Below are 25,518 nucleotides of genomic sequence, written 5' to 3'. Positions count from 1 at the left end.
AAATATAAATCACAGGACAGCAAAATTTTAAAAAATGTCCTAAAATGTGCGTTTTATTTCATATCATTATACAACGTTTACATACAGGTATACTTTTAAAACTGCTCAATATGTGTGTAAAATAAAGTGAGGCAAATACCAATTTATAAATTCCCCCCAATTCCACACAAATAAAATACATTTTAAAACAATCTCCCAAATTTATGTTTTCTCCAGAATTTACTTAATCTTTCATTTCAACATGAAAAATACAATGGAATGGATACTCAAGTTGAAATGCTGACCTACACATTTGTAATGAGCTGCAAGTATACAAGCTAAAAACCAAAAAGTCTTAAATATTGTTTGTGGCTTACAAATCCTTGGTTTTATTGAATTAGCACAGCTCAATAAAACTCAGATACAATAAATTACCATGCTGGACTAACTTCTGAATTGTACAATATCAAACAAAAGACCACAGCTGTACCTTTTGTTGAAAGTAGCACCAGTCCACACCTGATTTGTCTCTCCAACATTAACTGTCCTGTTAAATATATAGCTGGCACTTGAGGTGGTATTTTTTCTGACACATCAAAGATGCCTGGACAGACTAAGCATACTGGTGTTGCTGAACTCTCTACAAAGTGTAGGCAACATTATATTGGGAAATGGCACATTGAAACCATAATAGAATAGTTCAACCTGCATATGGCTTGCCCATTTTGGTGTTTCCCTGACCCCTGCCTAGTATTTAGCAGATGTTCCTGTGACTGTGGTGAAACTAAAATAAAAACATGTTTAAGGGGTTTCATGGCAAGCAGGTGTAAAAACAAAGAAATACATATGTGGTTGCAGCTAAGGAGGTTTTCACATGTTGTTTAACTCCAGTAAAGTTTGATCCAGCATCTGATGCATACTAAGGTTTTCTTCTTTGGCATGGGCCACTTTCTCTGTTATGGGATTAGAAAATCAAAATGTGAATAGCAGCTCTTTGGACACATCAATTTTCTTTACATGAAGGCATGCAATCATCACTTATAATGGAGGGGTTTATTATGATAAGTAGTGTACATGCTCATAAATACCAATGTTCCCAGCCAAGACAACTAGGGAACGGTCCAAACTAACAAAATGAACTGCAAGTGATGCAAGTTTTGAACTGTTCTGCAGCTGTATATGTTAAAAACAACACATTGCCAAAAATAGACTAGATTTTTGTAAGTACCAGATGCCATGTGCTGTGGAAATGGGGAGTTTTAAACTTTTTTTTAATGAACAGGGTTACAATAAATGACAGAATTTGTTAATCTGTATTCTAGGCAGTTCCACACTTTTGAAGTCACATTATAATTCAGAACTTGCAGAGAATGAGAACAAAAGAACCAAAAACTGAAATTAACAAGTTATATCCACTGTTAAATAAAATAACAGCAGTTTTATTGGCAGTTAGTAGTTTTATGTTGCATGCACACTTTTTTTTTCTAAAACAGTCATTTAACACTCTTACGTGATACAGTATGTGAGCACAATGTTCTGGAGCTACATGCTACCAGAAGCCAGTAAAACAGACTTTATTCTGATGCAAGCATACCTTTAAACTGACCAGGTATTTCCAAAAGGGGTTCCTATTTCAGGACTGCTTTTATTCAAATGCAAGCCAGTTTTATTGTAATTCAAAACAGTGCATTACATTTCCATATACAAAATAGCTGGGAATATATTTTATTTTGGTTTTGAAACCTGAATCTTGGCTAATATTTTTCTTCCCCTAGTTACCAGTAAAATTCCAGTTTTAGACATCAGCTGAAAAGGATTATGATCTTTCTACAAAGAGGGGGGTTCGTTTTTAAAATATCATCAGCCACCTACTGTAACTGGTATTGAAGTGGAAAGAAACTATTGCACAGGCAAAGAAAGAATTTGTGGCTGCTCCAAGATACTACGGGAGCCTTATCAGAAGTGTTACTTCTTCCACTTGCACTTCTTTCCCCAAGAGTGAATTGAGAATTTCATCCATTAATTTACAGCAGTTACAATATCTTGGAAATCAATTTATAGGTTTCTTGCATATTTCTACCTTGATTCATTCATTCTTGAGGAACTTCAGAGTAAGTTTGTTTAGACACAACTAAGTTTATTCACACTAAAGCTTAATCCTCATTCAATGCCAACTTTAGTTCATTAGTTAGGCGACTGTTTTGCTCAAGTTGCTGGTAGAGTTGGTCTGTACAGTCAGCAAGCAGGTTAGAAGAAAAAGAGAGGCAGAATGAACAAAGATTAGACAGAGAAACAGGAGAGCAAGAGTTAATAAAGAAACTAGTCACACCACAGACAGTTCAGTAACTAGTTACACATTGAGAGAAATTTTTTACCTTAGGAATCCCTTTATATTCTAGTTCTCTGATGACTACCTACTCCAAAGCTCAAGAAACAGTTTACAATCTATAAAGGATTTCTCTAAGACCCCTTTTGTGGAGTAGGCTTGTGAGTCAGGAAAACAGGAAGAAAAATGGGACAATTGCTACAGTATCCTCAGTGAAGCCACATGGCACAAACTTCCTAGCTTAAATTCACATACATGAGCAATGTACATAGGGTTTACTTGTTTTATGAATGCCATGACTCCTTACAAATGTAGAAGAGATGGCAGAATCGTATTCAATACTAGCTGACTAAAAGCAATAGTATAATGAGCCCTTACTGCAGCAGAAACGCATTAGTCAACAGCATACTATTTCTTGGCTCAATTCAAGTCACATTGAAATCACTGGAGCTTTTCCACTGAGTCTCCCATTGGAGTTTTACCATTAAGTTCAACAGGAATTTGCTCAAGCCCCACATACTTCACTGCATGTTCCCTTTATTGCGCAATTTGGTAGCCAAAATGGTACTTTAGGAAAAGAACGTGTATTTCTCAGCTATTGAAATAGGGAGATTATGAGGCCTTTAAACTGGAATAAAAAAAACTCACAAGTGCCCCTTTGACAGCTTTCACAAAAGACACCTTTTGTATTATAGATAAAATGATAGCATGCAAATTCACAGATGAATGTGTTGCTTGAGTACAGCAAACTAGTAAAGGACTAGTTTCAGAGTAGCAGCCGTGTTAGTCTGTATCCGCAAAAAGAACAGGAGTACTTGTGGCACCTTAGAGACTAACAAATTTATTAGAGCATAAGCTTTCGTGGGCTACAGCCCACTTCTTCGGATGCACAGAATGGATATATGTTCCATTCTATGCATCCGAAGAAGTGGGCTGTAGCCCACGAAAGCTTATGCTCTAATAAATTTGTTAGTCTCTAAGGTGCCACAAGTACTCCTGTTCTTTTTGTAGTAAAGGACTATCAACAGAGTTCATTTTCAAGACTGGACAAAACATCCACAGCTACAGTATTTAGAGACTAAATCTAGAAAGGACTATTCCATGAAGTTCCATTCAGTTTCCCTTTCATTTTTTTGTGTATTTTTCTTCATAGCCTGGCTGTGAATTCTGAGACAGGTCTACACAGGTTTCTGAACATCCTTACTCCACAACGTATTCAATTGTGGGGAACCATCCATTTTGCTTCTTTTACCCTTCTTGATAGCTGCAACAGCAGTGCTTTCCCCCTAGAAGATAGGGGTCTAGCACCTCACAAAGATGGCAAGACCTTGCAATGAATTAGTTTGTAGGACACACTTGTGTAATCAGAGGCAATCACCAATTGCTCCTCCTGAGAACCCAGGCTCCACTGACCAGGAGAGTAAGATCAGAGGATATACCAGAACACTACTACCAGACTGCCTCAATTTCCTTCTTTTACTTTTTCTTTTCCCATTCAATGTTTTATATTAACATACACTTGGAAACTGTATCCAAACCTACATGTAGCTAAGTTTCCATTTTGAATGCCAAAATGTATTTAGCAGTTATGCAAACAATACTAAGTTACAATTTGAATGAAAATCTGAATGTTTACCTGCGTCAGTCAAAACTAAAGTTATATAAATCATTGAAGTAAGGATTCCCAATCTTTCTGTGTGTCCAAATTGAGACTAGTCCTAAAATAACTAGCCACACTTGGAAATGTTGATCTTGTGCTTAATTCACTAACTTTTAAATTTATACATTAAAAAGGGAAAAAGCCAAATAGGGGCTTTTAACCTTGATAACTAGTGGATTTAAATTAGAAAAAGAAAAAACAAAACAAAACCAAAAAACCAACCCACCACTGGCAAGCCCATAGTCAAATTTAAAAATAAATATGTTTATAATCCGGACAATCTTCACAATCATAGCAACTATCTGGTTAGACTCTACTAAAGTTACAATAAATAAACAAACAAACCCATTGTGTTCCCTCCACAGCTGGTTCCAGAGCTTTTTCTAATAAGCAGTAATGTGGGTGAACAAACAGATATACTGAGCTGACACGATGGCATGAGCCGAAGTTATTAAAGAAAAGGGGAATATCCAATTCTATTAAAAAAATGAGGGGAGTGAGGAGTAATTACCAAATGTGAAGAAACAGCAGGGAGGGATGAAGGAAGTATGTTCAAGCCTCATGGAGAATTGCAACTAATGGCAGGTTTTAAAATATATAAATGGAAAAGCTCTACACGAGGTTACTTGATGGTATCTTTTAAACTGGAATGAGACATAGCCAAATTAAAAAGCTTTCAGTTTGGTAGCCGTGTCAGTCTGTATCAGCAAAAACAACGAGGAGTCCTTGTGGCCCCTTAGAGGCTCACAAATGTATTTGTGCATAAGCTTTTGTGGGCTAGAACCTACTTCATCAGATGCATGAAGTGATTAAGTGGGTTCTAGCCCACAAAAGCTCATTCCCAAATAAATTTGTTAGTCTCTAAGGGGCCACAAGAACTCCTCATTGTTTTTCCAAATTAAAAAGTTACTGTTCTACAACTTTAAAATGGAGCACCCTCAAATTCAAGCTCAAGTACATTGGCCAGAGCTTATTAACATTTTGAGCATTAGAACTTTAGCAACAAAAACCCATTGAAAGGAATAATTAGTAGTCAGTTCAGTTTAAATTGATATTCACTTTAATGTAAAGCTATTTAAAAAAAGGACTTTTTCCATTGTGAAGAAAATGAAGGTAAAATAGTTACAATGAACATAAGTCCTCCTGAAGCAGCATTAAGGCTTAGTTATACATTACAGTAGGAGAGAAAGAAACCTCAATATTTAGTGTTTTGTATTTAAAAGGAACACTGTCAGGTCAATCTGAACCCATCATTTAGATTTTGTCAGACAAAATTTTACAAAACCTGAGATCAATGGAAAGATTTTAATTATACAGGACAATGACACAATTTTTTTTTCAGATTTAAAAACATTCCCCTGAAGTCTCTGCAATTGGAACTTGCAGCTTTGTGCTAGCACAGTCTGTGAAACTGACTAAGAATGAAAGTGAAACTATTGTATTTTCATCTCCCCAGTGAAATGTAAAAGTAAACTTACAGTACCTATGGCGATAGATAAATCAATTTTTAAAATTCTATAACCCATATTGTTAATGAACACAGATAAGGTCATTTGGTTATCTTATTTTGGAAAGAAAAGAAAAAAACATAGGATTTTTCACCTGACACTATCCCTTTAAAAGTTATTTTACTAGAAGTTAAACAACAAACTTATATAATGCGGGAAGTCTTCCATGTCAAGACTTCAAGCTTGTAGGAAATTTTGGACTCTCTAGAAAAACACAACTGTCAAGCGCGTAAGGACCAAACTGTACTCTCAGCTATGTTCCCACGACCGAATGACCCCAGTGGGAGCTGTGTCCTTGCAGACTTTGGCCTAACAATAAGACTAAAAAAACCACTAAACTCTAAGAAAAAGTCATATCATCTGAATTTTAATTTGAGAGAAAATGAGGATTGCGTTACAAAAGCGACCAATTTAAGATAGCCAAGAGTATCATTATTATACCACAGACTGGTATTTTTCATTTTGAAATTCTGCATTGTTGATATTCTGGCAAGATGTTTGCTGGGGTCAGTGAGGAGGGGGAGGAAGGGGCAGCAGAAAAAGAAAGAAAAGAAAATCAAAAATAAATCCTTAATGGCAAAAAAAAGCAGATTTTTAATTTGATTAATAGTTGAAATGATAATTTAAATAAATAAAAGGCAAAGGAATAGCAAAAGGGATACATCTTACACAGTGGGATGTTTATTTTACATTGAAAGAAGTAGAGTTTCTGTACAATAGAAGGCACGAAGAGAGCAATGTCCTGAGTCAGGATGCTAAAAGGAAAAGAATGAGCTGGAGGACAGGACAATGAACCCATGAAACATCCAAGAGCTTGGAAAGGTGGTTTATCCAGCTTGAGGAAGATATCTTTGGAGAGGTGAAGCAAAGACATTTATCTGCATGAAGATAAAAGGTGGGAAATAAAAGTGGCATAATGGAAAGAATTCAGAAAGCAGCAGCAATAGCACAGTGGAAGCAAACATGCCAAGATGAATACTAGTGAAATATCACACCACACCTCCTTTCGGAACACTATAGCAATGCCTCCGTTTAAATATCTAGAGAGAAATGTATTTATAGTTGAGAGTCAATGCCTGATTATCATTCCATTTGTTAAACTCCACTTACAAAAAAAAGTTACCTATAATTCAAAGCTAACTACAGAAATGCAGTTATAGTTATGAAATCTTCAAAGTCTATGGTGTTGTCTCAGATTTTAAGCGACTTTCAACTTGGAAATCTCCCAAATTTAAATTATGCTACAATTGTTAGCAAGAAGATTTTGCATGCAAGGCACTGCACGTTGTTCTCTGTAAATGGAGATAAAGCTGTTACAGTCCTACAAACTGTTTATAAGGATATTAGTGTGATAAATCACTGTGTGGAATTGTATTTCTGGGCTTAGAATCAAAACGTACAAAACAGATAATATTAGACCACAACCAAGGAGTTCCAACACTGGGAAGTTAGGGGGGAAAAATATCATAATTTGTATATTTAGGGATGCTTTAAAAACAAAATTAAGCAGGGGGAAAAAATGTAAAGCCTTCAAAACATGCAAAAAACACTTGTGGCTCTAACCAAAGGCTAAAATGTGTTGAACTCTGAAACTGAAGTGTAGAAATTGAAAGTAACACCTGCAGATAGGTGAGCTTTAGACAGTGCCACAAGTGTTCAGGGTTTTCTGATCTCAGTTTTAAAAAAAATAGTGCACATGAGAGTAATCAGTATGGGGAGGGGAGAGAGAATGTAAAGGTTTCAGCATAGCTGACTTCTGTTCAATGTCTTCAAAGCACGCAAGAAAATTCAGTCTGCTTGAAACAACACTATACCAACCAAACAAGACATTGGTCGCTCAGACCCTATGTATCTTGCACTTTTACCACTTTTTATTTTTTCTCTCAAAGTAAAAACGTCTGCCTTTTTACTCAAGCCAATACTCTATACTTTCCACCGCTTTTTCTCTCAAACTACTTTCTTTCACCGCTAACAAATATTTGAAGGTTTATTTTTCAAATGCTCTTCACAGAAACAACCCACATCCCAACAGCTGTCACTTCTATTTTTAAAAATGGTCTTAAAGAGGTAATCACTATGATAAAATGAAAAAACATTCTCTGTAGAAAGCACTCTCTGTATGGCATATAAAGAGACTCTTATCTTTTGGCAACTTCAAAATGATGAGCATTGTAGAAATTCTTGAACAGAAGTGAACTCAGAAGTGGAAAGTAAAAGAACAACCAAAGGGAAATGAGCTAGATAACTGCAAGGGAAAGCGGGTTCATGGATACAAAACAAATGGGTAAAAATGAGTTGATTAAGCCAGCCTTGCAAAATTGTCAGAAAATTTACCAGGCCAGGCACAATACTTGTCCACCCTTTAGCATAATGAAGAAAATACTAATGATGCTTTAACACCCGATCAGACCCATTCAACGTATTCCTCCCCCTAAAGAGTGAGCAAGTATAATTTTGCAAGGCTGCAACTAAACAATCACGAGGGTAGAGAAGCAGGTGCAGGCACAGATTGAGAGGACATTTACATGGAAGTCATATCATTGAGAGCGTGGTCCAGCTCCTCGCTGATTGCTTTGTACTTCAGTTTCTGAGAATATAACTCATCTAATATTCACCAGGAAAGGCAGAGGTGAAAGGAAATGGAGAATGATCAGGTGATGGAAGGTGAAGGTGGTGGCATGGGACACCATCCGGAAACAGCATCAAAAAAGGGGAACAGTGCACAGAAGGAAGTGGTGTGGCAGGCAGAGAACAAAACAAACAATATATAAATTAGGAAGGAATACAAATGGTGAACAGCTTTATGTGAAAAGTCAATTAAAATTACTGCATCATCAGTAAGCCAAGCTGAGATATAGATAAAGCCGAAGAAAATAAAGTGTGCAACGAAAAAATAATTCCCATTTCCCTAAACTGTATTTAACTTGCATTATACAAGTTATCAAGGTACACGCAATGAGCTACAAGCCAGCAGCAGAGGGAAGAGGCTTGAAAATGGTGCTTAGGGAGAACCAGGTATCTCACTTCTGCCTTTAAAAGAGGTTTTGGGTTTTTTATGATGTCATAGCCCAGGGGTCGGCAACGTTCGGCACGAGGCTCGCCAGGGTAAGCACCCTAGCGGGCCGGGCCAGTTTATTTACCTGCTGACGCAGCAGGTTCAGCTGATCGCGGCCCCCACTCGCCGCGGTTCGCCATCCTGGGCCAATGGGGACGGCGGGAAGTGGCGCGGGCCGAGGGATGTGCTGGCCGCAGCTTCCCGCCACCCCCATTGGCCTGGGACAGCGAACCGCAGCCAGTGGGGGCCACGATCGGCCGAACCTGCCGCGTCAGCAGGTAAATAAACTGTCCCGGCCCGCTAGGGTGCTTACCCTGGCGAGCCGCGTGCCGAACGTTGCCAACCCCTGTCATAGCCTCAGGCTTTTCCTGAGGGTTAGTTCTTCCCAAGCATCTTATTTTTCTTTTCTTTTCTTTTTTTAACTGAGAAAGTGACCATAAATTCTCTGCAGCTGGCTGGCTCTTTTATAACCTTTAAAGACCTCTTGCACAAGTCAGCTTCCTATATCAAGCAATTAAGCTTCTTACAATACTGAAAAAGTTAACACAATTTTAGGAGTAAATCTCATATAGCTTAACCTTTAATTATAAAGCACTATTGAATTCTATTCTCAAGATAAAAGAGAATTCTATTATCTTTACTGTAATTCTGATAGATTTAAAAGCAAACTTTGTGAGGTTAAATAGGCTGTGCTCCTGAATGTGTATACAATCCATTAACTTCACTGAAAATAGCAGCTGTTCTAGGTCATGAAATAGTTGCCCTGACCTGCACTTATCTCAGTCATAAATGAAATTAACTCAATATTCCTAATTATAACAAACAACATACTACTTGTTGCTGATATTTTAAAGTAATTAAACTAGCATATTAATAACATTTACCATCTGATCATTTTCCTTATCTGAATATCCAAGTAGAAGAGTTTAAAGCAAAAAAAAAAAAGTCTTAGAATATCAAAGAACAAGAAACAGGCAAGAGCAAAACACCGTCCAGCTAAAAAGTTTAATTAAGTGACTAATAAATTTGGATTGGAAAACACTTCATTAATTTAGGGTCTTATCCTGCCCATTTTAGTTATGTGAGTAGTCGCACTTATTTGCATGGGACTAGTCACATGGAATAAAGATTTGTAGGATTGGGCACTAGATGAAGGCCATGGGTGAATATCAGCTTTCTATTCTGCAGGAAGTGTGAAAAATAAAGCACAATCGTACCTTCTAAGTCGTCGATGCTCTTCTCCAGCTTGGTTACTGACCTCTCAGCAAATTCAGCACGGGTCTCAGCCTGGAGTTAAAAAGACACACAAGGTCAAAAACTATACAAACTACATTAGGAAACTGTCATGATATTTACAAATACAAAGGCAACAATGAGTATGAGAAAAAAAATTCTGTTCAACGACAGAATAATAGGAAATAGGTGTAAAATCACAATCATCCTCCAATACTGTCTAATGCGCTATAGCTTTGATGCTGGCACCTAACATTATGCTATTTTCCACACTGACAAGTTAATTTCACATTAATCAGAGCAGTATCATAAAATCCATTAATACAGGATTGTTCTAATTTTACCTCCTTCAGTTTGTCAGTCAGGATCTTAATCTCCTCTTCATATTTGTCTTCCTTCTGTGAGTACTGTAATTAGAAAGAGCATCAGATGTCAGACCAAATATTCTCTATATGAAAATACAACATGTATGACAATATTACATTGTAATAATAACCATATACTAGTTCTAGTTATGGAAGTACTTTAGTTTATCTTTCAAGACATAATGGTCTTGCTCTCATTTATTAAAAGGGCCACATTTTGCCCAAGTTGCAGAGTGGTAACTCAGGGCAGCATTTGGGGTACTATAATTTTAAGGTAGGAGGACAAGTTGGAAAAAATTAAATATCTTAGCACACAAATTGCATTTTATAGCCCTAAATATAAAGTTTAAAGTAACACTGATGGATAATTAAGGTTATGCATATTTAAATATAATTGATTATGTACTTGAATTAATGTCAGATTTCTGGCAATGGCCAGAAAGTATCTCAGTAACAAATCTAAATATTTCCATTTACCAAAAGCCTTATTGAAATACGGTGTAAACATTTAAGGACAATGCATAAAAATCCAGGCCACTGGGGTTATAAGGCTCTAGCCTACCTTCTCAGCCTGAGCCTCCAGCGACTTCAGGTTGTTGGTCACAGTTTTCAACTCCTCTTCAAGCTCAGCACATTTGCTATTATTTTGGAACAGAGGCAGGAAAGGGGGCAGGTGGGAGATCAGTCAAGCAAAAGAAATAGGAAAAAAGGGGGGAAAAAGATTGAGAAAAATGAAAACTGAATTACAGAGTAAAAGAACGGCCTAAAAAGCAGCTGAATCCATCACAAATTGAAAGCAATTCATTACAATGCCAGAATTCTCTTTAAAAAACAAAAACAAACCCCATTACAAACAAGTTACCTACAGCACCGGGCTTACTTGGAAGTACTGACAGACCCTTTAAATATGAGATAGTTCAGCTTCTTTTTGGCTGCCAAAAGATCAGTTGTAAAGGTTAAATAAATAAAATAAAATAAAAAAGACCAAAGAAAGCCACCGAAGCAAGATGCAAAGAGAGTAAAGAGTGCAGTGAAGGTTCATTCATCATTACTGAGTGAACTAACAGCTATGAAAGCTCATCAAAGACTTGGGTTGCAGTTAAACCTGAAAACTGTATATTAGTATCAGTACCTTATCCTCTGCAGCCATTAATGCTTTCAAGGTTTGATCCATTATTCTTAATTGTTCTTCCAGCTGTCGGACTTGGCTGTTAGTGAACACATGAAATGCACAAAAGCCATTCACAAAATCAGTGTGCAGGTAGGGCATGCAGTGACAAAAAAACACACACACACACACATACACCTACACACCCGTTTACTTTGGTGTTTAACATTTATCTCAATCGTTACAGTAAATGAGCAAAACATAGCTTTGAGCTGAACACAAAGAAGTGTACTGCCAACATCTCATGCAAGTATAGTCACTGTCTCGCAGCATCTCACACACCTCTCTGGGAAGTCACAGCACTTACCCTTCTGAGAGTTCAGCACGTTCCTCAGCACGCTCCAGATCGCTCTCAATGATCACCAGCTTACGAGCCACCTAGAGTAAGGCAAATAAAACAAACAAACAAACAAAATCACACATTATTGCACACTATATCCTAGTGCAGCCAAAGCCTTGGATAATCTCTCTCACTATAATTGTCTACGTACAGGGATAATACACTTCTCCTGGAATTACTGATTCAAGGACATCTCCTGGCTGCACTAGACCCTTGTTACTCATATGGGCCTGACTGCATCGCCTGACCAGGATTTTCATGTCCCCTAACTCCCATTCACCAACGTGACAGTTTAAAAATAAGTTTTTCTTTTTATAGCCTCTCTGAAGACAGCAGTGATCCTTCTCAGACATTTTGGAGCAATCATAGCAACGCACCAGCATCTTGGTATGTGAGGTCATATCACATACCAGGATGATGGACAGGCCAACATATATTTCATCCTGTCTGTGCTATTATTGTCCATTTTTGTCTGCCATTTTATCAAATATGGTTCTGTGCAGTGGGCTACTCTCTGCTAGGGAATGAGCACAGATCTCCACTCATACTGTGCAGTGGAATCTGAGTATGGATCAGATCTCCAGCAGACAAATCACAGTTTTGTCTCTCAAGGCACTCAGGAGCCTATTTCTCATATCAATCCTTCGTGGGTTCGTGGGAACAGCGCTGCTCTCTTATCGACAGGGATGCTTGTGACCTTTTGTACTTCTAAGGCAAACAAAAGAGAAAAGCTGTAGTCAAAGCTTGTAAGGCCTCAGCTCTTCGATTTGCACTCGGGAACTAACCTCTTCATACTTGCGGTCAGCCTCCTCAGCAATGTGCTTGGCCTCTTTAAGCTGGATCTCCTGGATTTCCATTTTCTCCTCATCCTTCTGGGCTCTGTTCTCAATGACCTTCATTCCTCTGAAAGTCAGGAAAAACAGAAAATACTAGGCTTAATGCTTCCTAGTTTATCTCCAATCCCTACACCATTTGGAGTGCATCTTTCTATGACAACAGACTTAGATGGATGCAGCATGTCAGAGAGGTTGTTTTATTTTACAGACTGTGAGGCAAAACTTCTCAGGTCTAGTCCTGGCTCCCTGCATGCTTCCACGTAGGAAGCTGAGAAGAAACTGGTGGTATCTGAATTAACAAGAGTGGTTTGTTATGCTACTTGCACAACTCAGCATTGCATGAAAGTTTGCAATCAGCAGCCTGACCACATTTTTCTTCAATTCAGTGAAAGTGCTCCCTCACCCAAAGGTGAATGACAAAAGGAACTTGCTTTTGATGTCCTAAGAAAGTGACTAAGGACAATATGTAGCTTAAGCCTCAACTCTCTGGCACTGCATGTTCAAATCCCTGCTGGATATTTTTCTGAGGTAGATAAATAGAGTTCTTTGTGATCTGTTGTATCTGGACCTTAGGACCTAATATCCTTTCTGATCCGCACAAACAAAACATTTAGCATTTTTCAAGAGCCAGGATTTGCCCCAGTTTGCTAGACCAAAATTCCCTTCCCCAACTGTTGTGCAATGTGCTGTGTGTCTATCAAATGCTTCCCACCTCAAAAGGTGGCTGCATGATGAATAATGGTGTACAGGGAGTCTCGAAAACATTTAGCGACCTTTCCAGATGAAAGGCACCATTATGGGTATTAAATATAATTTTACAAGCCTACAGGTGGGATTTTCAAAAGCACTTAGTCCTTGGGCTCCTAATTCACTTAAGTGTTTTTGAAAACCCTAACTCAAATCCCTATCTGGACCGACTGTTTCTCTCCCCTTCCTTGGCCACGAAAGCACAGAACTGCATTAATGCACAAACCATATGAACAGGCAGAGTACAGTCTCTTCAAAGGTTTGCTTGTCTCTGGGTGGGCTTTTCAGTTGGATGCTCAGGAGAGATGCAGTCTACAGTCTCCCATCAGGAGACTGAGTGTGCAACACCACCACAGAACTCCTGACCCAAGATACAAAAGTCTTGGGGTTGGATTAACCTGGGTCTCCCAAGAGGTTGCACAACACATCAAAAGCCAAAGCACCAAGCCGAATGGTCACAGGATATCTGTAAAGAGTTATCTCAAAACCTGACATAAACAAGGACTAAAGCCTGCACGTTTAACACGTCCCTCCAGACAAATTTTAACTGACTGAAGTCAACGCATGCAAAGGCACAGCAGATTACATCCAATCACAAGATATAGAAAGGTGGTTAATTTATTTTTATCCACCCCACATCTGGACAATACTTGGCTTGTCATAAAGATAGCTTGCTGCTCAAATGAGAACATGAATTAGGCCATACCCACCTTTCACTCTCATCTGCTGCCTTCTCAGCCTCTTCCAGCTTCTGCAGAGCAGTTGCCAAACGCTCCTGAGCACGATCCAATTCTTCCTCAACCAGCTGGATACGTCTGTTCAGAGAAGCTACATCGCTCTCAGCCTAAGTAGAAACAGTAACGAAAATGAATCCATAATACAACCTAAGAGTCTTCTTTTGTAAAGGACCATTTAGATGGTTTTAGAACAACAGTTGGAAGAATGTAGTAAAAGATAACACAAGTCTAACTGGTTAAGTGGCCAACAGATATTTTTCTCTCTCTCTACAGATGCGCACGCACACACTCACTTGCACTCTCTCTCCTACTCCTTCATTAAATTGTGTAGTTATCTCATAATGGAGGACAACTGATCGATCTTTCACCTTATATGAAATACCTAAATACTGTACAACATGCACTAAGAAACTCAAGTGTTCTGTGAGTAATGTTTATTTTTTGGTTACTAGGTATTCAGTTTGCACATATCCTCAGATTACAGAGATGAGAATCTTTACTTAAACATTCAACAATGTCAAAATTACATTTTTCCCATTTTACTCAGAACAATATATCATAGGAATATAAAGGGTCCTATATCTTGAATCTGTATGTGGCAACTTGCCCTTATTTTAACAACAGAAGTTGTGTGAATATTTCCTTGATCTTAAGAAAGGTAGGAAGCAGCAACTCTATGACAAGGCACAGAGGAAACACCCAAAATTACAATACATGGGGGAGGGTATTTGCAAATATCCAGCTCACAAAGAGTGAACAGAACATTAAAAAAACCCAGAAGAAGAAAACACGGAGTGTTGGATACTAATGAGATTTGTTCATGTGAGGGAATCCAAGGCTGAAAAACAAGAGTCTAGCTTATGTTACTTTAACACAGGAGTCCTGGCCTCACCAACTCTCACAACCCATTTGGTTACATATTTTAATAATGCTATCTGCATATTACCCTCAGCTTTGCTTTACTTGCATTAGATATGTGCTTAATCTTCTGTGTAACATTTACAGCAAGACTATGCGGCTCTTATCTTTACAAGCTTTCACTTCTGACATTTTCCAAGCTACATTTGTTCTACTCACAGAGTAAGTACTGTGACAGCATTTTGTAAACAACTCCCTTATTAAGCCTCTCTGTTTCTTTCCAAAGGATATGAAGGGCAGTAGTGTTTAGAATAAAGGGTCACTATTTTAAAAGGAAAATTACTTCCAGGAATACAAATGACTTTTAATGTACTGAAAACTATTTCAACATTTATTAACTTTGCTCTAACAAGAAAGTGTGATTATGGTGCCTGCCATCACATCTAATCAGGGCCGGCTCCAGGCACCAGCTTGCCAAGCAGGTGCTTGGGGCGGCCACTCTGGAGCGGGGCGGCACGTCCAAGTATTCAGCGGCAATTCGGCGGACGGTCCCTCACTCCCGCTCGGAGCGAAGGACCTCCCGCCGAATTGCCGCCGCAGATCGCGATCGTGGCTTTTTTTTTTTTGCGCCGCTTGGGGCGGCAAAAACCCTGGAGCCGGCCCTACATCTAATTGAAACTATACATTTCTTTCATGGCAAAGTTACAAGTCAGTGCCTTTTTGCAATTAAAGTTTTTTTAGGAGCCATCATTTACAGCCATAACAACAACAACAACATTTGTATTACAGTAGTGTCTAGGAATGCTTGTCATGGACCAGGGCCACATTGTGCAAGGTGTGAATGAGGATAGCTCACATACTGGATAGCATCTATCCTTTGATACACAACTGCCACTAGAATGAATGAAATTATGCACACACAACAAGGGCACAAATCAGTAATCTATTTGAAGTCAATGGGAGCATTGACAGTAGGACTAGGGCAAAAAAATACAAAAAAAACCACAAACCCCTAAGTGTCAGTATTACCTCCAATTTTATTCTTTCCCTAGCCACAAACTACAGAACTCAGAACTCTTATTTAAGAGCAGAGGTTTTATGAAAAGCACTTGGATATTTTAATTTGAAAAATACAACTTTTTATGGGGGAAGGGGTTTGCAAATGTTAGTCTAAAAACACCTTGGGAAAGTGGCAATATTACAAGTTAAAAATTATGTTAAAACTATTCTTAATGTGATAAGAGCATACAACATACTTAGGAAACACAGGATGATTAAAGTTCAAGTTCTTACTTCCTGTTCTACAAGCAGTAACTCACCAAGGGTTTACCAACTAGCCTTATAAGGCCTATGTTAGTCTGCTGCAGAGCAGGACTTCTGTCCTTATATGGTAAGGAAAGGAAAAAATTACTGATGACATGGAGGGGCACTCCCATGGCTAATAGATAAACACAACCTTTTGCATTGGTGCTAGAGCATTCACTATATACTGCATTATTTTACAGTGAGAGATGACATGAATAATATACTATTGTCTGTTAATTATTGTTCACTCTAAAGAAGATTTTGTTTTCCACTTAATCATATAACAGACTGGGGTGGAACGCAAAATGTATTATCAAATGTGGTCACTAGCAATGTGTAAAATTGGGGGGGGGGAGGGCAGATTGGATTAAAAATCATTCACTTGTTATATTTTAAGAAAATGGCAGCCAATGGTGCAAGAAAATAAGAGTCTGGTTTGGTGTTCAAAAGTGGTAAGCTATGGTATCGTTTGGCTAGAGCTTTAGCTTTTTTATTGTTTGCATATCTGTACCTTGCACAAAAGAAAAAAATATCCAGCTGGTCACATGCCATACAAGTCAAGCAATACACTATGGAAAGGATCATGTAGACTGCTTGCTGCAGCAGTTCACACTTTGGGAAAAAAAATGGAATCAGAGTGCAGCTTCAGCATGGATGCTTATTTCATATAGCAGAGCCACATATTTAGACGTGCCCATCACTTCTGTTTTCTCCATTTATTCACATCAGTACTGTTCTCATTTCAAAGAAACTTAAAATATCATGCAAATAAATTCTGGAGAATTTCCACAATCTAAATAAAATATTCCAGGAAAGGAAGAAAACCTCTAACTTCCTCTAATGACAACACTTGATAAAATAGTTAAGACCGCTCCTATGGATTTGATCCAGCCTCTAGTGAAGTCTGTGGCAAAACTGCCATTGTTTTCAATAGTGTAAGATCAGGCCCTAATAATTTAGTAGCAAAACTAGTTATATACTTAAAAGATTCCACAGTAATCAAGCTATTACCTCAACTGGGGAAATCAGGGTCCTTTACTCCAGAGATCTTATTATTGTTCTCAAGTTCCTAATCTTATCATTGTTCTCAAGTTCTTAGAAGAGGAATCCATGTTTAAGGATGTTTAATATGGGAACTATTAAATTAGCAAAACTATGACATGAGCTGACTCTAACTGTGAAAATGGTATGTGAAGTGACCTGTGAGAATGTAAAGTACTGTTACAGATTTGAATGAGCCATCACTGTTGTCTCTGAGAAGGCCACCTGCAACCAATCAGGAAGCATTCCACTTGCTGATGGATATCAGATAACACGCTCGTGCATTTACTGCCTAGATTAGAACACACACAAAATTCCAGATTATAGGGAAAGGACCCTACAACCAGTTTTTCGATTATAATGAAATAAATGAATGCTGATAAGTGATATCAAAGAACAAAGTTTTCTATAAACACTGAAGACACAAAACACCTCTGTGAGGTAAATTTTTACTATACACTTTTTACATATGGGAAACTTTAGGTACAGAGATACTAAAAGCAAAGCAAAGAATAGCACTTCCAGTCCCTTGCAGTAATCATTAGACAAAACTACATCCCTAGACACATACTGGGTGATGCTCTTTCCTTTTCTGTAATGTATTTTGTATAAAAACCTGAGCAAAACAAATATTTCTGTAAAGAGTATCTTGGTTCCTACTTTTTATACCTAAGCCATTCACTGACCTTTAAACCATTTGCTGGCCTGCAAAAAGAGTTTGTTCACTTTAGAGAGAGGAAGGATAGTTAAGGCACTACCCTGGGCCTCAGTAGATCCAGGTTCACTTCCCTACTGTTCTTATAGACTTCCTGTGTGACCTTGGGGAAGTCACTTAGTTTCTCTGTGCCTCGGTTACCCATCTGTAGAATGGGGATAATAGCACTTCTCTACATCACAGGGGTGCTGTGAGGATAAATATGTTAAAGACTGTGAGACACTTAGATACTAGGATAATGTGGGCCATATAGACACCTTAGACACACAGATTTGTATAGCATTTAGAGACATTGTTGCCAAATGCTCAGAATTGGCTGCCTGAAGTTATGCCCTCAGTTCATAGTCACCTAAGTAAAAGTAACCTGATTTTCAGAAGAGCTGAGCACTTACCTCAATGGGAGCTGTAGGTACCCAGCACTTGAGAAAATCAGGCCACTTATTTAGATGCCTGAATATAAACCAAGAACCCCACTGTAAGCACCCAACTTTGAACATTTTGCTCAGTGTTCCTTAGCATGAACATTTATGCTAGACAACTTAGTTTACCTAAAATATCTTCAGAATCTTTTATTTTTAAACTCAACGTTTTAGACTGATAACCACAATTATCTAGTACTTATCTGAAATCCAAATTATACTTGCTAAAAATGATATTTGTCTTGAGGTGTCTGTCTTAAGCCTTATGTTACATTCTTCAGATAAAAATGGAACCCATTGAAATGGCATTTAAAGTAACCATTTTGTTAGAAAAACCTGTCAATGAAATCTCTAAGTCTGGGTTGTCCAGGAAAAGGAATGCAAAAATAAATACTTCTGAAATTTGCAACCATTCCAATCAGGTACAGACTGCTGTACATCAGTGATCACAATTCTGAAGAACAGGCTATCCTCCCTGGAATTAGGAGGACCGCAAACACTGGCACTGAGTTTCACAATGGAATTGAGATGATGAAGCCTCGTTAGGCCACTGAGCAGAACACAGCCCACAGCAAAGGGCCAGCTACACCCTTGCCAGTGTAAAAACTATTTTAAAGGGTGTATGTGTCCTTGCCTAGCCCCTAAAAGCTGCACAGCCCTGAATGAGAGGGTGGGGGAAGGGGGAACGGGGACAGCCTCCAGGTACAAATTACTGTAGTCTCTCCCACCATCTCTGAGATTTGTCTCCAGGATACTGTTGTTCTGGTGCGGATCCAAGCACAGCCCTTCCCTTCCCCGACAGACACGCTCCCACCCCAGCCCCTACAGAGACCACATGCAGGGAGAGAGAAGAAACCTGCCCTGCAATCAGCTCTTCCTTGCCCCCAGCCCCAAGAGGGGCAGGATGGGATCTCCCTGGGTGTGTACGCCAGCAGGGCGCAAGGCAGAGGGGATGGGGCGCGCAGACAGCCCTGGGGAGGAGCGGAAAAGGCCGGGCGGCCGGCCCCAAGGAGAAGGCAGGAGCAGCCCTGGGAGGCGCTGGCCGGGGTCCGGTACCTGCTCTCGCAGAGCCCGCTCCTGGTCCAGGGCCCGCTGCAGGCTGCCCGCCTGCTCCTCGGCGCTGTCCGCCTGCTGTTGCAGGCTCCGGATCTTCCTCCGCACCGCCTCCAGCGAGCTCAGCCCCGCCATGGCCCCGGCCCCGCACCGCCCGCCGCCGCTCCCTGCGCTGCGGCTCGGCTACACCTCGCTCCGCCTCGGCCCCGGAAGTTCCCCCGCCTCCCCCTGCGCTGCCCGGGGCCTCCGCACAGCGCTCGGGGCTGCGGCGCGGGCTGGGCTAGGGGCCGAGCAACGGGGCGGCACCCGGAGCCCCAGACCGGCCGGTGCCACAGGGAGTGTGCGGGGGCAGGCAGAGGGCACCCCAGGCTGGCCTCTGCAAATGGGGGGAGAGGAGGATACAGGCTGGGCTCTACAATGGGGGTTAGGGGAGGAGGAAGGACTCAGGGACCTAGGCTGGGCTCTGCAATGAGCGGGAGCAGGACCCAGGCTGGACCCTGTACTGGGGGGGTGGGGTGGAGGGAGGATAAAGGGACTCTTGGACTCTGCAGTGGGGGAGGGGGGGAACATGGACCCAGGCTGGGCTCTGCAATGGGGCGTGGTGGGGAGGACCCAGGCTGGGCTCTGCAATGGGGCGTGGTGGGGAGGCGGATGGAGGACACACGGACCCAGTCTGGGCTCGGCCCCGGTGGATCCAGAATGGCCTGTGCAATGAGGGGTGGAGATGAAGAAGATCCCAGACTGACCCGTGCAGTGCAGATGAGGGGAACAGGGCAGGTACAATATGGCCTATGCAATGAGGGGAGGACGGGGAGACGCTAGACCGGCCGGTGTGCGGCAGGGCCGGGTGCAGAGCAGAGGGATTTCTGCAGGGCCGGTGTGCACGGTCCTGCTGCCTCCATTCACGCACGGGCGCTGCGGAGGGAAGTGAGCAACTAGCCTGGCAGCGAGGGGCGACAGCGCCATCTGCCGCCCACATTGAGACCCATCGTACCCTCTGTCCGCGGGCTGTTCCCCAGGGCGTGAGGAGGGAGAAGAGACGGACGATGGCGGTGGGTGAAAAATCACCAACCAAAGTGGGTGGAAGGCCAGGAGTTCCCCACCCATCGCAGAGGAATACTGAATAGGAACAAGGCCCGATTAGCTGACTGAGTCGCTCGGGAAGCTGTGCGGCATGTGCCACGTGGTGGGGTTTAAGGCACAGAGGCTGGAGCCTGCCAGGGAGGCAGTGGAAGGGGTTGTAACATCTCAGAGCACGGCTCAGGGGGGTGTTATCGCCAAGGGAGGGTGGATTGGTGGCTCTCAGAAAGTGGTTTAAAGAGTGACTGAATTTTGCATGGGGGAGTCATTTGATTTTCCTAACCCCCTCATGTGAGCCCACCCCAAGGAGCTCTCCCCCTCTCCTTCCTGTGACAGATATCTCAAAGCTTGGACCGATGTACAGTAGGAGGAGGAATACTCTGAATAAACGAGTTGTGCCCCAAAGATACTCTACATATCTGCAACCCCTTATCACACAACAGGAGGTACTGCATACACCAGGAAACACAGTATTGCAGAGCAGCTTTTAAATCTCTGCCTTTGTCTAGAAGAGAAAACAAGCCAGTCACCCTAGCTACCCTCTGCTTGAGCAGTTATTGCAAATAAAACTGCTTTCTCCACACCAATTCCAAAATGGTGTTTTCCTTCCAAGTAAAGGGAAATGGCATGACTGCACTGTAGACGTCTCTCTTTTCATGAAAGCAATCTAGTAACATTTCTCTTGCCTCTCCTGCCTTCTTCTTTAGGCAAGCTATTCCCAAATAGTTTGCATACTTTTCCTTATAAGGAATATCTCCCTGGATCTATATGCGGCTCCTTTGAACAAGTTAAATAAACGTCCTGCCGGAGAGCTGCCTCTCATCCATTTAGCCTTATACAGAGAAAGAAAGACATCTGATCCATATTATACAGAGTCTCTCTCTCTCTCTCTCATATACACACACACACTTTAAGACCCTGAGCTCTATCTGAAAATTAGAAACCATTTGTACAGTCTACACTGTGGCTGAAACATTTTTTTTAAAGTAAACAGAAATATATTGTCTTCTTTCACACACAATTAGATCTTTGTTTACATTTCACCCTCTCTAAAGTATTTTCCCTGCACCTAAAATACTTTGCTTCATCATCATCTCTAAAACTCTTTCCTAATTTTATTATTTTTAGAGATTCATTTTAAAAGCTGAGTTAAGGAGGGAAATACATCATCAATTTGGAAGAGTTGTGCATCACCTAATCCTATAATTCAGAAGTGAAAGTCACTCATAAGGAATTGAATCCTACAGTGGTGGCCAGAGGGATCTGGATGTAAAGCTGTAGAAATGCTAAATTTTGATGTTTTCACCCCTCAGCTCACAGAGAGCAGACCTGCATGAAACTATTTTATGCTTGTCAAGGGGCAAACAGGTGGGTGGGATGAGGGTTTGGGTGTGGTGCAAGCTCTCACACTATACCATATAAAGCACTGAGCTATATATAACCCCCAGCTTGCTCTCTGGCTCTCTATCCCACTGACTGCAGACCTAAGCAAGTATCATCTTCCGGAATGATTTTCACGCAGAGGGCTGTTTTATCCTTTAACAGGTGAATTATTAACCCCAAGTATCTCCACACATTAAAATCTAGGAGATGGCCTTCAATTTAAGAACCACTGAGTTATGGTAACCTAAGCTGTAGTGCTTCAGTGAAGGCCTAACTGATGTTAAGCCTCTTTTGTACCCCAGTAGGTAGCTGTGTATATGTTAAAAGACCCTGTACTAAGAGTAAAACAGAAATCCTTACAGTTCTTGGCCTATGGAACAATAGATGCAACTAACTCACTAATAATAACATCTTTAAATGACTGCAAATACTTTTCTCAGACCATTCTCAAAATGGTAATTTTTTCCTCTCTCCCCTGCCCCTTTTTAATCAATCTAAATAAACATCCCACCCTTTACTTACAAGCTCTGTGGGTACACATGAAATGCACACGTGATGAGTGAGCAGAAATCCATGTCAGTGCCTTTCATGGTGTGTGCACCTCATGCAAGAAGGCAGCGTGGTTTCACCTCTGACCAGGAAACACCTGGCCCCTACAGCAAGCATGTCCCTGGGATGCAGCTGGACTGAAGCACAGGCATGTCTCCTGTGCAGAGGGCAGTAGGGTTTGGGAGGGTAGAGAGGGTGTTGTGTGTGTCTATTGAGGGGGTGGGGGAGGGGCGCTAACTTACGTCTGCGGCCTTTTTCTCAGCCACTTCCAGCTTTTCCTGGGCATCTTTCAGGGACTCGGAGTATTTGTCCAGCTCATCCTCAGTGCCCTTCAGCTTCTTTTGCAGAGCCACCAACTCGTCCTCCAGCTGCGAGACGGGTGGAAAGTGGTGGGGTAGGAAAGGGAAGGGAGGCAGGGGAAGAAAGGGTGCAGCAGGCAATGTGATCGCGCAAAGGAGAAGTGCGGGTGCAGAGGGACAGAAAAGGACAGACGGACAGAGAGAGAGAGAAAAGGAGAGAAAGAGTTAGATTCCCTTTTGCTCTTGGCAGAGGCACGCTACCTTGGTGGCTTTCTCTTCTGCTGAGAAGAGGCTTTCCTCAGCCTTGTGCAGCTCCTCCAGCACTTGGTCCCTCGTATCCTCCGTCACATGCAATTGCTTTTCCAATTGCACAATGTCATCCTCAAACTAGGCGCACACAGAGGAAATACAATGCACAGATACATTTTTTCTGGGTATTTCCCCCTCTTCCCTTTCCCTCCCAGTAAATGCAATTAAAAAAAAATCCAACTCCATCCCATGAAAGGAGTGGCACACGTCTGGAAAGCGGCACTGCATTTGCAAGGGAACACTTCTGCTTTCAGATATTTAGCATAAAATGGGGGAGAGGAGGCTGGGGAACACATGGACTTACTTGCACTTAGGTAAATCAAAGCAGAGCTGTCCATCACCAGCCAGCTGCTAATTTCTACACTTTATTCCGGGTTTAAAGGGCATTTTAAGTCTGTCTGACCCCTTTTTCCCCTTTCCCCCTCCCCAAATCCCTCGGAGGGCTCGGGTAGTTATTCAAATCTACTCCACGGGTGTGAAAATTCCGCTCTTTCGAGTTACGCAGTCTCTTTGGGCGGGGAGGGGAATCCCATTAGCAAGGTCCAGCCAGTCGGTAGGAGCACGTTAAGAGCCCACACGGAGAATAGCTGGGACAAACTGCTGCTCCAGCCTGCGAGCTGCACGAGGACCCCGAGGGGTGCTGCTGGTGGCTACTGACTCGCGCACTGGCATGCGGCGAAATGCAGACCTGCTTGCTCCTGTCCTCCGCCGCCTTCTTGTCCGCTTCGGCTTGCTCGGCTCGGTCCAGGGCGTTCTCCTTGTCGAGCTTCAGCATCTGCATCTTCTTCTTGATGGCATCCATGGTGGCGGCGGGCTAGGACTCCCCACACACAGACAGGACCCAGGCGGAGGAAGGGACGGGGCGGGCGAGCGGGCTGCGGGAGGCGGGTCTGTGCTGGGCTGAGCGCCGGGCTGCAGTGCGAGAGCCGGGCGGGCAGCACCGCGCAGATATGTACGTTCCACGGGGGCTGCCTGCATTCCTCAAGCCAGCCATCCAATACTTTTTTGGAGAGGGCTTTTCTCCCCCCCGCCCCCTGGCCTCGTCCCTACCCCCTTGCTCTCGCTCACTCCCTGCTTTTTTCCACCTCCAGCTTCTGCTCTCCCATTCGCTGTCGCCTGCCATTTGACCGTGGATATGACTATATATGGGATCCGACGGGCTAGGGAGGGAAGGCAGGCAGGGGCAGAGAGATTTGTGCCTGTGTCTACTCTGAATACGCGGGACGGGACGTTTGCCGCTGCCGGGGGCAGGCCAGAGCGGGTTGCACGGGTGATGCTGTGAGCCGGAGCTGATTGTCTGCAGGGAGCGAAGTTATGCCTGACATGCCCATTCTGCAAAGTACTGGCTTGAGTCGAGCGCTTGGATGATTGTTCTGCTCCGTAGCGGGGCTGGCTCGTCCCATCCCACAGCCTCCAATAAATCCCAGCTCAAACAGCACTAGGAGCCCACCGAGCTTTCCTCCCTTCCTGTAACAACAGGTTTCTAACTGCCCACAATGTATAGGCATTAACTGGGGCCGGTCATTCCGTGGGGTGTGGTAAAGTCTGGAGGGGTGTGTGTGTGTGTGTGTGTGTGTGAGTCTGTCTCACAAATCCATTCACAATTTTCACACACAGCTTTAAGGAAACCCCAAGAGCCTTGAGGCTCAAGGATGTACAGGGCTGGTGAAACTTTCTTCGCTTTTGCCCTTTGCGCAGGCAGGAAGTCATATTTTTGTAACCACAACTGGAGCCGATCATCTTCTGGCTTGTTACTACATTTCTACTGGGACTGCCAGATTTGGGAATATAGTATGGGGAAAGAAGGCAAGGGGGCCTGCTAGGGGTTAACTTTCTGCATTTTAAAAATGGATTCATTTCTCCTGGCACACACGGGGATACATTTGTAAAAAATCATCAATTTACCTGAATGGACAGAGAAATTATATTCCTAATGGAATGTAGGCAGATTGTGAGCTCTTAGAGATAGGGGTTGTCTCTTGTTCTGTGTTTGTACAGTGCCTAGCACAATCCTGACTAGAACCTCTACACACTATTGTAATATTAATAATTTAAGTAAAATTCAGTATTGTAAATAGGGATTGATTTATAAACAGGCATGTCTACTTCCCACATCTCCTTCTAATAGACCATTTTTTTTATTACAGTTTTCCTAGTTGTTTTTTGAGCAAGCATCACTGCAGCCAAACCCCAGACAAAAGAATGTCGCAGCCAGAAGGATTTCTCTGAGTGTCTGTGACAAGGAGGAGGAGTTTGTTCACTGTGCCCCCAGAGTAGTTCACAATCTGTTGTAAAGGAGATGGACTTGCCCCACTGAAAATAGCTGAGTTGATAAGGCTGACCAAACAACTTGTAAGCACTTCTGGGGTCTATCATATTCCTCTCCAGTATTTCATCACATTCTTAACTGGGAGGGAGGGGGCGGGTAGGAAACTACCCTTACACATAAAAGAGGTGCAAGTGTTAACTTTCTAGCAATTTATTTTTGGCTTATTGGGCAGTTAAACTACAAAAAATGTTGAGGCAACTGGTCTGGTATGGTGAGTTAGGTAG

General features: G+C 41.9%; 1 protein-coding gene across 29 annotated transcripts; it reads right to left on the bottom strand.

The window, feature by feature from the left end:
* Window positions 1–25: 25 nt before the first annotated feature.
* Window positions 26–24,083, bottom strand: TPM1 (tropomyosin 1). 29 transcript variants are annotated; one of them, XM_005285037.5, is made up of 10 exons: window positions 23,654–23,935; window positions 22,918–23,043; window positions 22,600–22,725; window positions 13,928–14,061; window positions 12,420–12,537; window positions 11,602–11,672; window positions 10,689–10,764; window positions 10,106–10,168; window positions 9,746–9,815; window positions 26–932 (listed from the first exon to the last, which is right to left on the bottom strand). In XM_005285037.5, exons 1-10 carry the CDS (start codon window positions 23,765–23,767, stop codon window positions 850–852), a joined length of 981 nt encoding a protein of 326 aa, XP_005285094.1. In that variant the 5' UTR covers window positions 23,768–23,935; the 3' UTR covers window positions 26–849. The 29 variants fall into 29 exon arrangements, with proteins under 29 accessions (XP_005285094.1, XP_005285103.1, XP_005285100.1 ...); XM_005285041.5 differs by lacking the exons at window positions 26–932; window positions 22,918–23,043 and adding exons at window positions 5,008–6,351; window positions 7,999–8,077 and having other exon boundaries at window positions 23,654–24,083; XM_005285044.5 differs by lacking the exons at window positions 26–932; window positions 10,689–10,764; window positions 22,918–23,043 and adding exons at window positions 5,008–6,351; window positions 7,999–8,077; window positions 11,259–11,334 and having other exon boundaries at window positions 23,654–24,027.
* Between the last annotated feature and the right edge of the window lie 1,435 nt (window positions 24,084–25,518).

The sequence above is a fragment of the Chrysemys picta genome, chromosome 10 (assembly GCF_011386835.1).
Source record: "Chrysemys picta bellii isolate R12L10 chromosome 10, ASM1138683v2, whole genome shotgun sequence".
NCBI classification, from domain to species: Eukaryota; Metazoa; Chordata; order Testudines; family Emydidae; genus Chrysemys; species Chrysemys picta.
Note: the sequence above shows the minus strand (reverse complement) of the source record. Positions and strands in the feature narration are given on the sequence as shown.

Excerpts from the sequence above, each read along its gene's own strand:
- TPM1 (XM_005285037.5), bottom strand. The coding sequence starts at position 23,767 with ATGGATGCCATCAAGAAGAAGATGCAGATGCTGAAGCTCGACAAGGAG. Across the intron at positions 12,538-13,927 it reads GCAGCAGATGAGAGTGAAAG|AGGAATGAAGGTCATTGAGA; the intron begins GTGGGTATGGCC and ends CCTGACTTTCAG. Across the intron at positions 9,816-10,105 it reads TGACTGACAAACTGAAGGAG|GCTGAGACCCGTGCTGAATT; the intron begins GTAAAATTAGAA and ends TTTTAACTCCAG.